Source organism: Peromyscus eremicus, chromosome 11, assembly GCF_949786415.1.
Source record: "Peromyscus eremicus chromosome 11, PerEre_H2_v1, whole genome shotgun sequence".
Classification (NCBI taxonomy): Eukaryota; Metazoa; Chordata; class Mammalia; order Rodentia; family Cricetidae; genus Peromyscus; species Peromyscus eremicus.
In genome coordinates this window covers 62610224-62624083 of record NC_081427.1, presented here as the reverse complement: position 1 = coordinate 62624083, position 13860 = coordinate 62610224, and the positions used below count along the sequence as shown (strand labels likewise).

General features: G+C 40.5%; 1 protein-coding gene across 2 annotated transcripts in view; it reads right to left on the bottom strand.

Moving 5' to 3' along the window:
- Vcan (versican) overlaps window positions 1-13860 on the bottom strand; it is an 89145-nt gene that overhangs the window by 21737 nt on the left and 53548 nt on the right. For both annotated transcript variants that reach the window (XM_059276450.1, XM_059276449.1), the window contains 4 exons: window positions 12260-12373; window positions 11586-11699; window positions 6102-6260; window positions 4782-4864 (listed from right to left, as the gene is read on the bottom strand). In XM_059276450.1, the coding sequence (XP_059132433.1) occupies window positions 4782-4864; window positions 6102-6260; window positions 11586-11699; window positions 12260-12373 (470 nt within the window). The remainder of the gene's footprint in view (window positions 1-4781; window positions 4865-6101; window positions 6261-11585; window positions 11700-12259; window positions 12374-13860) is intronic.

The following is a 13860-nucleotide window of genomic DNA, read 5'->3' as shown; positions in this document are numbered from 1 at the left end:
TCTATTATAGCTTCCAATTTAGTGTTTTTATGAGATTTCTGAGTGTGAAAATTACTGGGTCTCTGTTTCTTGTGCCTTCTCTTGGGCTCTTTTTCCGTTTGTTTGTTCATTTTGTCCTAACCCAATGTGTTAGTTTTCATTCTATCTTATATTGTACTTTATTATTATTTTCCCATAGAAGCCTGTTTGTTTTCTAATGAAAGACAGAAAGGGGCTGGCTCTGGATGGGAGGGGAGGTTGGGAGGAACCAGGAGGAGTAGAGGGAGAGAAAACTGTAATCAGGATATACTATGTGAGAAAAAAAATCTATCTTCAACAAAAGGGGGAAAAAGAAAGAAAGAGAGGCATAAAAAGAGTTCAGTGTCTAGGAAGAGGGAATGTCAGTGGCAGCAGAGAAAACACTTGAGACAAACCGTTCATTTAACAATTGGTGCAAGGAACAACCTCAAAGTCAGCTAACAGTATAAATGCCTAAAAAGAAAAGTTTGTCCACCTTCTTAGGCTTTAATGCATGCTTAACTTGGAGAATTTAACTTAATGGCTTTGAACACATAACTAAGGTGACCAGGAAAGGGATTCATAGCCCAAGTCATTTGTTGGTATTTCTGATAGAACACTGGGTATACTGTGTTGTCAGACGTACTGAAGGTAAAGAGCAACTGACCAGGAGAAAGCTAAGAAACAGGGGGAAAGCCAAAATGTGTTGAGAAAAATAAGGACAAAAACAAATCACAAGAGAAGGTTGGATACTATTGTATTCAGAACTATACTTTGTGAAATTCATTGGGCAAATACCCCCAAAGATTTCTTAACTATAACATAACCAAGAGTTTGGCTTTTTATCCATATTATTAACATTTTATTACAGAGGCCAATAAAATGTAAAGATTAATCAAAATCTGAGGAATACAGGCGATTCTGATGACTTAGCCAAATAGCATCACTAATTTAGCCCAGGCACGTGAACTGAATTAGTCTAACTATGAAGTACAATCATATTAAATATGATATGGTTATACTATGAACTTATTGGAAACAAAGTTTAGTTATTTCGATAAATGAAATCACTGACACTGAGATCTAATTAAAGCTTTTTCCCCCATGGATTATACTGATTATTCTCAGATACCAAATAGCAAAAGATAGTATCGGGTAAATAGAAAATATTTTTCTGTTCCTTTTGCTACCACTCTACCTCCCAGGATGAATAACTCTAATAACTGTCAAACAAAAAAACTGTGAGAGAGGAGAAGAGGAGAGAAAGCAATCTAATACAGAAATGATGTCCCTGAGACTGTACATGGTCAACTCCCTTTCCCCAAGTGTAAGCAGGTACTGTTTTTTCAGACGAAGACTTGGGCACTAAAAGGGACATGTTCAAAAGCAGAAAGCCTTGGAATCAACGGTGAAACAAAGGAAAGCTATTTTAGCCAGTGCCTGCATGGAGATGGGGACTATGCAGAGATCTAGGACGGAGTTCAGGAGACACCTAGGCTGTCTCAGAAAGGAAGGGGACAGAGGGAAGGGTGGATCTGAAGGAGAAAAGTGGGCCAGAGATCAGTCAAATGTAGACAGGCTGGCGGGCAGCTGTGCTCTACTGTTCCCAGATGTTCAAAGTTAGGGGACACTCCTTAACGTGTTTTTATTTGTTTGACACAAAGACTGGATTAAGAGGAAACCATGGGTACATCAGTTTGTTCTGGATGTACTTTTGTCATTTCTTTGATAAACCTTGCTTGTTTACATGATTTATTTTAGTCAAGGCTTGGTCCTAAGACTTTTATAATATGTGTGAATTATTAAGACTACGGCTCCAGTTGATGTTCTGTAGTTATTGTGTTACATTATTCTGTCTTCCCTTAAAAATATCCCACACAGGTATTTCTCCCTTGAAAAAAGTGCAGTGCTCACTATTTTGCTGAATTTAGAGCCAATCTTGAGTGTAGAAATGATAATTAAATTAACTTTACAAGATGTCCCTGCCTACATGAAAAATGTAAGGGCACAGACGGGGCAGAAGGATCACCAGAGACAGAAGATAGGAAGACAGTTGTAAGCTATTATCTTCTTAGCATGGCACAGCCATCGAAAATAGGATCTCACAGCAGCTATGTTTGCCTACACTGGGCCTTCCCAAGACTGGGCCTGTCAACAGTCATGCGTACATTCAGGAGGGACTCCAGGCTCTATCCCTCCCTGCTCAACAGCTGGCTACTGACAGCTTCAGGGGAAGACACAGTCATTATCTTCAGATGTGTATCCAGTGGCGACCACATCAGGTTCCAATGCATAGCTCTAAACCCAAGGTCACACAGGCCACTCCAGTGAAACTCAATGGGACACAACAGGACAAAAAGATGTGAATGTGGAAAAGGGATTTGTAGAGAGGAGAGAAGATGACAGGAGAGAGAGAGGGAGAGAAGAAAGGATGAGAGTAAGACTGATAAGAATGCACTGCAGCTTTACCTACATATATGAAATTGTCAAAGGACATCTAATAAATAAATACAAAAATAACCAACACAAACAAAAGTGACTTGATTTGCTTTCTTGTGGAGTAGGAAAATAATGATATCTCAACCTCACCTGTGTGTCACATATATGTCAGAGAAGGTACATTCCCTAAGATATTTTTAATACTCCATATAGTTGCCAGAAAGAGGTCAATCTGGTCTATTGAGCTAGCTTACAGGGCTCAGCGATATAGGCTTTATCCTAGATGTGACAGGAAATCAAAATGGGGATGGGGGGGGGAAGTAGTGGCCCAGATCTACAAGACACATGTAGTGCCAAGCCAACTTGACCAACTGAGTCATGAGCATTCGGTTTCTGTTCTAAAGAGCAGCTCACAAGGAACTACACCTCTCTCTAAAGTGTGAGAAGGGAAGACCCACAGTAGTGAGGCTTGAGCAGAGACTACTGTAGGACTCCGGTTATTGTACCAGAATTCAATAAGGGGAAGCAGTCAAAGCCTGGTGCCTGTTCCAGCTCATCTCGTTATGACTTGGACCTGAAATGTCCCCCAGCAGCCCATGGTTTGACTGCTTGCTAGTCAGCAGTGCTATTATCTGGATGGAGTTGGGGAGCCTCTAGGAAGTGGGACCCAGCTGGCAGAGTGGATGTTTGGAGGTGGGACTTGGAAAGCTATTTATTGCCTGGTTCCTGTGTCCAGTCACCCTCTGCTTCCTGAGCTGCCATGTGGTAAGGACCCATCCAGCTCCTTCCATTATCAGCTATTCTATACTGCCCTCCTTGCACAGTACAAGAAATCTTCCCTCCCTGAAGGTTTTTCTATCGTGTATTTCCACCTCACGGAAACCAAATTATCTTGCCAAAAGCCTCCTTATGAACTTCAGTGACAAGTAGTGCTAATTTCCCAGACTCAGTGATGACAGAGAGGGAGCCAGCTGAGCTTTGTTTTTCTCAAATAAAAATCATAATAAATTACGCTGTTCATGCACATGCAGAAGGGACGAGCCGAAAGCAACATTCACTGTGGACACAGTCCTGAGAGCCGAAAGCAACATTCACTTTGGACACAGTCCTGAGATCAGGTACAGGCCTCGTAACAGCAGTTTGGGGACTCTGGACAAAGAACCCAACTAACCAGTGAACTCAGTGATTATCTAGACCCAGATGTGTGGTGAGCCCTAAGAGTCCAGATGGGAGTCCCTGGATAGAGCAGAGCTTCCAGAAGTAGACAGGAGTTCAGGACTGAATCCAGAATGACCCCCTCCTTTTGCCAAACACAAATCCAGGTGACTGGCAGGTAGTAAATAAAATTTAATCATTTAAGTAACTCATATACAAGAGCTTAAACCTAAAACTTAAAAATTACCCATTGTTTTTTCCTGGTATCAATTTTAGAACTTAACTTACACTTACTGTCCAGCTGAGTGGATCTCAATGCTGATGGCGTTTCATGAACACCGGGGAATTGCCCTAGAACCACAGCTGCTGGAGGTTTTGCTAGAATACATCTGGACTGAGGCCTGGGAAAAGGTGTTTAATTATTCTCCCCAAGTGACTGTTATGAACAGTGGCACCAAGTGCGTCCAGCGTGGCAAATCACAGCTGGGCGAGTATGAAAACACTAGGTCTCTTGTCCATTCAGTTTAAGAACTTACTGCACTACATACTGAGCGGCAGGCCAGTCTGGCCTACATAGTGAACCCCTTCCTAAAAACCAAAACCAACAAAACAAGAAAAAGCAAACAAAAACAAAAGAAACAAAAACAAGTACAGTTTGAGCAGAGTTGTAGCCAGCATTTCCAAGTCATATTTCTTACGTTAAGAAACAGAAATAAATAAGACATAAATAAAGACTATTCAGCAGTACTGAAATGGAAGGAGATTTACAACACTGTAAACTTCCTTGCATTAAAAATCGAACCCTTTTCCTACATAAAAATGAGCCCTGCTTTATAGTGGAATTTCACTGCAATTGTGTAAGAAGAAAAAAGTACTTGTAAAAGACTGTCTTGCCTCTCTCACATTTATTCTTTCCCTGTTTGTTTTGAAGCTAAAAAAGCAAAGCCAGCCACCTGGAAGGATGGGGCAGCACAGCTTTTATCCTCTAGCTGGCCCTTCCACAGAGTCTGCTCTACTGTCCTTGAAGAGTGAGTGCCACAGCTCTGGGAGAGGGCCCTGGTGGCTGGATGAGTTAGCTGTAGCCCCTTCCTCCTAACTTGCTTCACAGAGTGATGCTAGCCAGCCCACTGTTCACTAACATAAAACCCGTGCCTGGTACCCTGATACTTTCATTCTCCTCAGCATCTTACCAGGGCGCTGCCATCAGTCCAGCGGAAGTCGTGTTCAAACATCTTGTCATTGAGGCCTATCCACTGGTAATCATGACCCACACCTAAGGGACAGAAGGCAGATGTTTTACCGCTGTTCCAAAGCACCATTTCAAAGAAAAATACTTTCAGAGTGAGTTATGCATCCTCTTCTCTGGTTTTTTACTTAGCTGTTCATAAAAATAAAATCTTTCCTAGTTTATCCTTCTTCCACCCAATGAGCACTAAATTAACAAGCACATTTTCAAACACTATGAAAAAATTAATAATGTCAGAGGCAATCATTTCCGTGGAAATTAACTGTAACTAAATACCTTTCTATCTTTACTCATGATAGAAAGTAATCACTTACTTTTCTTGTTAATCTATGCCATTTTCAAAGATTTAGTAGACCACTAAAATACACTAGATTTTATACATTCTCCCTTCTCTTGGAAAAAAAAATATGTCTTTGCTCAAAACAATAAACATGAAGGCCAAGTAGTTCTGAAAAACTACTTTCAAAGGTATTTTCCATGACATAAATCGCTAACTAAAATATCATGCAATAAAGTTCAGTGAACTCTACCCAGATTACAAATTAACAAAACTATTTCAGAAGAATAGAAGGCATCATGAGGATACATTTAATTGAACATCCGTGAGCGAAGTAGTTCTACCCATGTGCTATATAAAAACTAGCTGTCCCCTCTTTCCTATGAGTTAAGATGTTAGGAGACAGCCCCAGTACTTGGTTTTATGAGCTTTCAATCTTCACCTCTCTGTGATCTTGATGGGCAGCTCACTTTCTAAAGTTAGGAGATCATTGGAGGAGAACCAGTGCATACAGAGTTACGATTAGGGTGCTATTCACAACACTACTGTAATTTGCAGGGAAAAACAAAAACAAAAACAAAAACAAAAAAACCCTCAAATCAACTTTATGCTTCACTTTGACAACACATAAAAATAGTCAAAATAGAAATGGTGGTGATAACTAACCATGATAAGAACTATATTGAGCAACAGGAAATAACCTTCCGTGTGAGGGGGAAAATAAAGATCAAATAGCAATTGCTCATGATTCAACCTATACACTACTGTTCCACCTGTCGCTGCCGGAATGCTAAGTAATGACTTCTTGTACCATATCTGAAGGTATTCTGAAGTGGAGACATAACGTGGGTTATTTTATATCGTTCACAGGTGAGAGACTTCATAAACTGAACGAAGGCACAGACAACTACTTTAACTGGGATCCAAAGAAAGCAAAGATACTGGAAGGATGCGTGAAGTCCCAAGCAGTTCACGTCTGGTACGTACGATTCACAAACATTTGTTCCTCGTGAGACAGGATGCTGGTGAGGTGGGCGCCCTGCAGACGACACTCCCTTTCAGCGGCATCCCATGTGCGGCGATGAGCAAAGTATTTGTAGCACTGCCCTTGGAATTTGTGCCAGCCGTAATCACAAGTCTCCGTGTCTGAGGAGAAGCAAGGCCAAGATTTATTCGACTAGCCTACGTCATTGGAACTTGGCTCCTCAGTTCCTGTGTTGATAGGACACCCAAACTAATATCTATGCAATGTCCCTGAAGTAAAATGATTCAGAAGTTTTGGTCACAGTGACAAAGACGTCATTGTAAAGTAACTCCATCGGATCCTGGTCAAGTGGGCAAATACACATCTTTGGACTGGAAAGGCACTAATTGCAATGTCCTTAATTAAAGACAGTTTCAAAGGAGACAAAACCAGCAGAGCAACCAGCTTAAAGCCTCTCAGGCTGCAGAGCGGCTGACTGACTTGTGAAATAGTTGCCACTAATTTCTTTTCAACACACCTTTTCTAAGCTGATCATTCACTAGTGATGGGACAAAGATTCCCACTAACAGGGTCAAGAACACTATATTTGTACAATGACTTCGAAAGTTCTGGAAGAGTTCACTCCCCGGTGAGCTCTCTGGGAGGCCACGGCTCTTGTCATGTAAGATTTATGAAAGGAAGAACTATCCTGAGCAGGCCGCTTTGGGGACATCGTTTGGAGTGTGTGCTTTCTTCTCCCGAAAAGGAACAAGTGGGAAGTTCCGACGCAAAGGCACCCGGCTTCGGAGTTAATTAAAATCAAATTACCGAGTCCTTCAATTACCTATGCTGAAAGAATTTTGGTCTTTGGAAAATATATCTCACAAATACATTGAAACAATTCCATGTAAAAACGAACAAAACTGCATCATTAACGGAATTTTAGACACCAAGGAGGACCTTTCTGATCTCCAAATAAAATTTACTTTCCCTTCATTTTACTAATTCATAGATTTAAAAAAAAATCAAATTCCAGTGCTTGTTCTATATGCTACCCATGGTTGCCCCATTGGAACTCAAACCCCTGACTGCGGTCTAATTGATTCCTCTATGCATAGTTTTGAGATTTTTCATCCTGAGAGATTTGATTTTTTCCCCCTGACTTCAGTGTTTATAGTCACAATTTGCAACGGATGTGGCTCATCTCTGCAAACAGTCACAGGTCCAGTTTAGTCTGCTGTTTGGATGCAGGCCGCGGCTGACTTACTGCTTTGGATAACGTGCCCTGGAAGGTTGCCTTGTGATACTGTTTGGACCTCACCAGTTCTCAAAGGAGGGATGCATGACACAGCTACGTGATTCAGTGGGAAGTGGCTGGCAGAGACCCAAGGGAAGCCAGTGTTGGTCAGTTGGATGTTAGTTTGCCTTTGGGAAAAGTTCACTTGAAAGTATTCAGTAATGGGGGGAAAGTCAGGGAAGAAATCGAGTTCCATGTATGAGCTTCCCTGGACAGGAAGAGAGTTGGAAACCTCTTAGAACACTTTTCCTGCCAAAATCGATACTGCAAGATTGTAACTGCACAGCCTGTCTTAACCCTGAAATTCACCGTTTATATTAAGATAAGGCGTACAGCGTTAGGACCCAAATTTCTGATTACTACATCAGGAAATACATCTGGGCATACTTTCTTATCTTCTATAAATGGAATGATGTCAGTTTTGCTTTCTTTTCCTGTCTTTTGTCATTAAGATGGATTGTCAATAACTCTGCTTTTCTTTTCCACAAAAGCAAAACCATAAAATTCAAGTGCTTGACCATGTCCTTCACAGCTTGGTTGTGGCTTATCCTCTGGAGGTCCATTTGCTGGAGATCAGTCCCTGGTACGGGGTATTAAGAGGTGGCAAAACAAGAGATGAGCCTGAGTGGAAGGTAATTAGGTGAAGGGGTGCTGGTGATGCTGATGCTTTTTCGGGTCTTAACATAGGTGCTTATAAGAAGAGCAAGGCTGCCCCTTTTAGGTCTCTAGTCTGCCTCTCTTTTGACCTCTCCCCTCTGCAGGAGATCGGTTTGCTTTCTGCTTCTCCTTCCTGTCATGGTGTGGCAGGTCAGCCCCATCAGAGACCAAACAGATGGAGTTACCCTGTCTTGAACTTTCAGCCTGCACAATTAGAAATTAAATAACCCTTCCCTTTATTAAGCAGACAGCATCAGGGAGTCTGTTACAGCACACCAAAACAGACAAAGGCCTTCCTTAGCTCATAAGTGCACAGAGTCTTATAAGAACATGGGCCCAGATACTAAGGGGCCAAGTTTGTATTAATACCAAAATAGGAGAATTTACCACCTGTACTAGCTAAGTAAAACAGAGCCCTTTTCAAAAATTGGAGAGCTAGGAATTGAATGTTGGGCCACATGCATGCTAGGCAAGTACTCTACCACTGACCTATAGCCTTATTCCTTCCTTTATGTCCCTTTTCCTGAAATAGCATCTCATTAGATTGGCCAAGTAGTCCTTGAACTTGGAAATCCTCCTGTTCAATCTCAACTTCACAAGTAGGTGGGATTAAAAGTCTGTCCCACAAATCCTTGCCAGACCATAGTTGTCTTATAGCTGTGAGTATCCGTATGATGACCACTTAGTTTTTTGTTTTTGTAAAGTCAAAATTCATTTTTGTCTCTTTAGTTTCTAGTATTCATGAATTCAACAGCTGTGTGACAGAGGAGGACATAATTGAGGAGCATCTCCTAGCGTATTATTTCATTATTATTTCATGGAATATAAGAATTGCTCTTGGGCCCAGTACTGGTGGCGCACACCTTTAATCCCAGCACATGGGGGCAGAGGTAGGCGGATCTCTGTGAGTTCAATGGCAGCCTGTACTACAGAGCAAGTTCCAGGACAGCCAGAGCTGTTATATAAAGAAACCCTATCTTGAAAAACAAACAAACAAACAAATTGCTCTTGGTGTTTTACGACTTCATCTAAAAACAGTGCGAATCTCAGTATTTTGTTGCTTTTGTGTTCTTTTGTTTGTTTGTTTGTTTTACTCTTTTAAGGCAACACTTTGAAGTATTTTTAGCTCCCCCCTCCCCCCCTCCATCTTCAATATTTGGGACCAAATCCAGAGCTTTGTACATGCTGGGTAACCATTCTACCTCTGAGCTCTGTCATAGACCCCCGTAAATGATACATTCTGAAAAATCACTCATCATTGTACATAGGCATCCAATGTCTCAGGGTTCTTACAGCACAAAAGTCACAACACAAAGACCTGGAAACTCCTGTTTGACTGCAGAAGCTGAACAGTCTCTCTTCGAACTACTCCATAAAAAAAAAAATCTGTCCTGGGCTGTGTAGGTGACATTTTCTGCACTTCTGACACAGAGCTGCTAAGCCTTAAAGATATTGTCGACACCTCGACCCCTGGCCCCAGCAAGCTGTATCATTCATTGCCTTCACAGCAGCAATCTGTCTGCACCTGTTTCTTTCCTGTTCCAAAAGCCCTTTCTAGAGTTTGTGATTATTCACCAAAATACGTCCCCTGTTCAAAGTCACTGAGACTTCAGCAGTTACTCATGCAGGGCAAAGGTCAAGAACAATGACACAGTCATAGGAACTTTGAACAGAAAGCTGACAGACAACAGCGCTGCTGTTAATGAAGAAAACATTTGTTCTTAGGCAACCTGAAAAGAAGAGAGAAAGATCTTCCTGTGCCTGGGACGTGAATGAGACCAGCGCAGCTGTGCTGGGTAAACAGCCGGGTAGACGGTCGGTCGGAAGCAAATAAAGCACAGGAAGGTTAGGCTTGCTGGAGAGAAAACAGAGGCTCCTGAAAGTTAGGCGGCGCCAGTAATAAAGAAGCAATCGGTCTCATTTCAAAGCTGAGAGGAGAGGTAACTAGGTAACTAGGTCCAGAGTCCCTTCAGAGACTCCGTTCCCACCTAATCCATCAGATGCTCATCAAGTGAGATCTCTGTCCTTGAGAGTTGCTTCAGAAGTGGGAAGATGATGGAAAACCTTGGACTTTAGAAGCATGCTACTCAGGATCATGTGACTTGTATGCCACCTTAAATACATCACTGGTCTTCCCTTAGTTCCTAACACAACGCAAAGTTGTTAGCACTTGGAAAACCGTGATGCATCCATGCAACGGTTCTCCCTGATTTACCAAGATCAATAATTTGGTCCTGGTTGAAAATTTATCTTTAGTGTTTTAGTGTCAGGACAACAGTAAGTGCTCAACAAATATTCAGACAAATTATTGTTTGTTTGAGTAGCTCCCTAGACTGGAAACTGCAAGTTAATAATCATTCCAATGCATTGGAGTGCTTAAGTGTCTTCCCTTTTTGTGTTCATGAGGTAATATGTTTCTTACTCTTACTTTAAGAATACAAGTTTGGACCAGGTGGTGGTGGTGAAGGACTTTAGTCCTAGCCACTTGGGAGGCAGAGGCAGGTGGATGGATCTCTGTGAGTTCAAGGCCAACCTGGACTCCCAAGTGAGTTCCAGGAAAGGCGCAAAGCTACACAGAAAAACATTGTCTGGAAAAACAAAAACAAAACAAAACAAAACAAAAACCCTGAAACTGACTTATTTTGTGCAATTTTAAAAGAGAAAAAACATCTTTAAAATGTAGCCATTACCATCTCCTACAACAGTAACTTTGGTCCATGTGACTACAGGTTTCCTTTTGCTTTCATTGTAGTGAACATCTGGATTAATGGCACAAAATGGGAGAGTGGGCTGATGCGTCCGAGTGGACATTTTCATTTTGTTTTGTGGAATGGAAGACTGACGCGCAGCATTCTTACCAAAGCCAAACCACTGCGTGGCTTTCCGTAGAGGAAATCGGCACTCGGAAGCTCAGTGTGCTGAACCTGCTGTCTGTTTCTGAGCGATGAAATAAGCATTATTACCACTAACCACATGGAACACACTATGAGTTTGGCCATAAAGGGCAAATCACAAGGATTGTGAGATTTGGGGCCTTTCTTTCATTCAGAAAACCTAGGTGCTTCTTTAACAGAATAGCTTCCTGGAAGCAGTTGTACAACCTCTTCCACAAAGTGTGTGGCGAGCCACAGCTAATGCACTATAGCCATGCATTAAGACCTTCCCTAGATATGGATGACCATGAACATAAGCCCCAGAATCTCAAATGCTTATGGGGATAAAATAAGGCAATTCATTAGTCCTGATACACATATAGGTCATGAGATGATAAATGACCGTTGTGTTCCCAGAAATAATACTTATAACTGTATTTCTTTTTTTTTTTTTTTTTTACCAGATGTCTTTAAATTCACCTCAGTGTGCCCATTATGATTACAGCATATCAGCAAAACAAACACAAGTCCACTCTATAGTTTACATGTTTGGGGCTATTCACATACAAGGAACCCTAATGTAACCTATGAACTTTCCCAATACAAAGCATATAAAGCAAGTCCCAAAATTAACATCATTAATGTTCATTACACACAAAAAATGCTATAATAGCTCTTACCTTGTTCACACAGGGCACCAACATAACTTGGAAGGCAGAGGCACCTAAATGTATTAAAACCATCCACACACGTGGCTCCATTTCGACAAGGGTTAGAATGACATTCATCAAAATCTAAAATAAAATTGTAAATGTGAACAAAGGAGGCAAAAAAGTAAGTGAGAGGTTGCTAGATAAGACACATGATGGCAGCTAAGTAAGATTTTCAGATTTTATAAAAGTAATTTGTATAAGTACATTATGTGTTTTATTTTGGTCAATGTTACACACACCAAAAAAAATTTCCATTTTTTAAATCTGAAATTGTCTTTCATGAATGTTTCTTTGTTGAAACTGGAAACCCTAAAACAATTTTAAAAATATCCAGAGTAAGGTGTTTCCATTGCTAATTAGCGAATCCAATGAGCCCAGGAACTAAAAAAGAATCTCTTGTCTGTTAGTGAAGCTTCAGTTACTTCAGAGGTTTACAAAACAGACAGGATGGCCTTGTGAAGCCTTGGTGGGTATGGATTTTATTGGCAGAACCATCAAAAACGGGTTTAATTAACCCATTTAGCATACAGTTTGTGCATACACAGGTTTCTCTGAAATTGCCGATGGGTTCTCCAGTGCGCCTTTTCTCCCACAATAGCTGCTAGAAAAGTGCCCTAGCTCTTCAGCCAAGAGCATCTTACCCAGTTCACACTGGTCTCCGCTGAACCCAGGTACACAGGTGCACACATAGGAAGTCTCCGTGGGATAGCAGGTGCCTCCATTGAGGCATGGATTCGTTTTGCAGTGATCAGGTCCTATCACGTTCAGGAAGATAAGAACAATTAGCCTCCCCTCCCGGGTTTAGATGTATTTTAGCACAAAATGTCACTTACTACTACCATGGCATAAGCTTTACCATAGCAGTTCAGAGATACTGCACACAAAATTAACATTACTCTGGAGTGTTTCTTGGCATTACAACTAATTATTACAAATTCCATCTAGTCATTTCTAGGATTCAATCATTATTACTTGTAAACAATACATTATGCCCCATCTGTCCACTAATATATTCTATGGCAGATTTAGTTGGCATGATAATGGCATTGATTTTAGTTAAAAATGATTACACATATGTGCACAGTGAATGGAAATGTATTCTTTTAAACGATGTTAGTTCATGTGAAATGGCTGGGAACACAGAACATGCATTCTTTTAGCAGATTGGCTTGTTACCAGTGTTTGAATTACTATTGCCTTTTACCAATTAATGCTCTGAAACTGTCTTCGAAAGTGTGCACTGAAGTTTCTTCTGCTACATTAACATGCCTTTTCCAAAAACACGTTCCAATGTACTCCTTTAAACTATACTTGAAGAAAAGCAACACATGGATTAAACTCTACTGTGTAAAACAACCCCAAATTCAAAATGCTCACAAAATGAAGACCCAAATTTTATTACAATTTTCTTAATACAACTAATCCTCCTAGGAGATGAATGAAAAGTCCAAACCATAAATTTTCAGTTAAATGTAATAGTTAAGGTATATTTTCTAAATATAAATACTTTATACCTCTGAAGCACATATATTATTTTGTTATATAGTGTGGATATATGTATTTTTATTATGAAATTTAATATTATTTCAGAATTGCTTAGTTCTCAAAATGTCCAAGGATCCCATTGAAATTCGAAAGTTTTACCAAACAATTGAAATAAAACAGATGCTATATGTATACAACTGTGTTTTCAAACATCTTCCCTCCCCCAAATCCTGAAATAACTGCGCATGAAAAGATGTCTAAGTTCTGATGAAACACTGGCTATAGAAAGAACATAATCCATTCCCAGATGAGAAGTTCAAACTCAACCTTCCTTAGCATTACGTAAAATCTGGACAACTACAGGAACATGATGAGTCTACACGTTCATTTATTCATATTAAAAATTGGATGCTTACTCAGTTTCTCTAAAATCTGCCTTGATTTTTCTAAAATACTTTCTCTTGTATGTCCAAAGATTTTTTAAAATCTCCTTACAGTCTTGGTTTGCCACATACTAAAGAACTCTGCCTAGGGGACAAGGTTGTAGTCCATGACACACCTACTGAACAGAATCCAACTGACACTTAGGTGGTAGCCATGCTTGTGGCACTGTGACATGGTTTCAGTCCCATCATAGACATCAGACAACACACTGAGGTACACATATCATTATATGTTTAATATAGTGATTCTCCAAAGTACGCTCAGTGTCAACTACCTTGAATAAATTGTATTCACAAAATACTCTAACTATAAG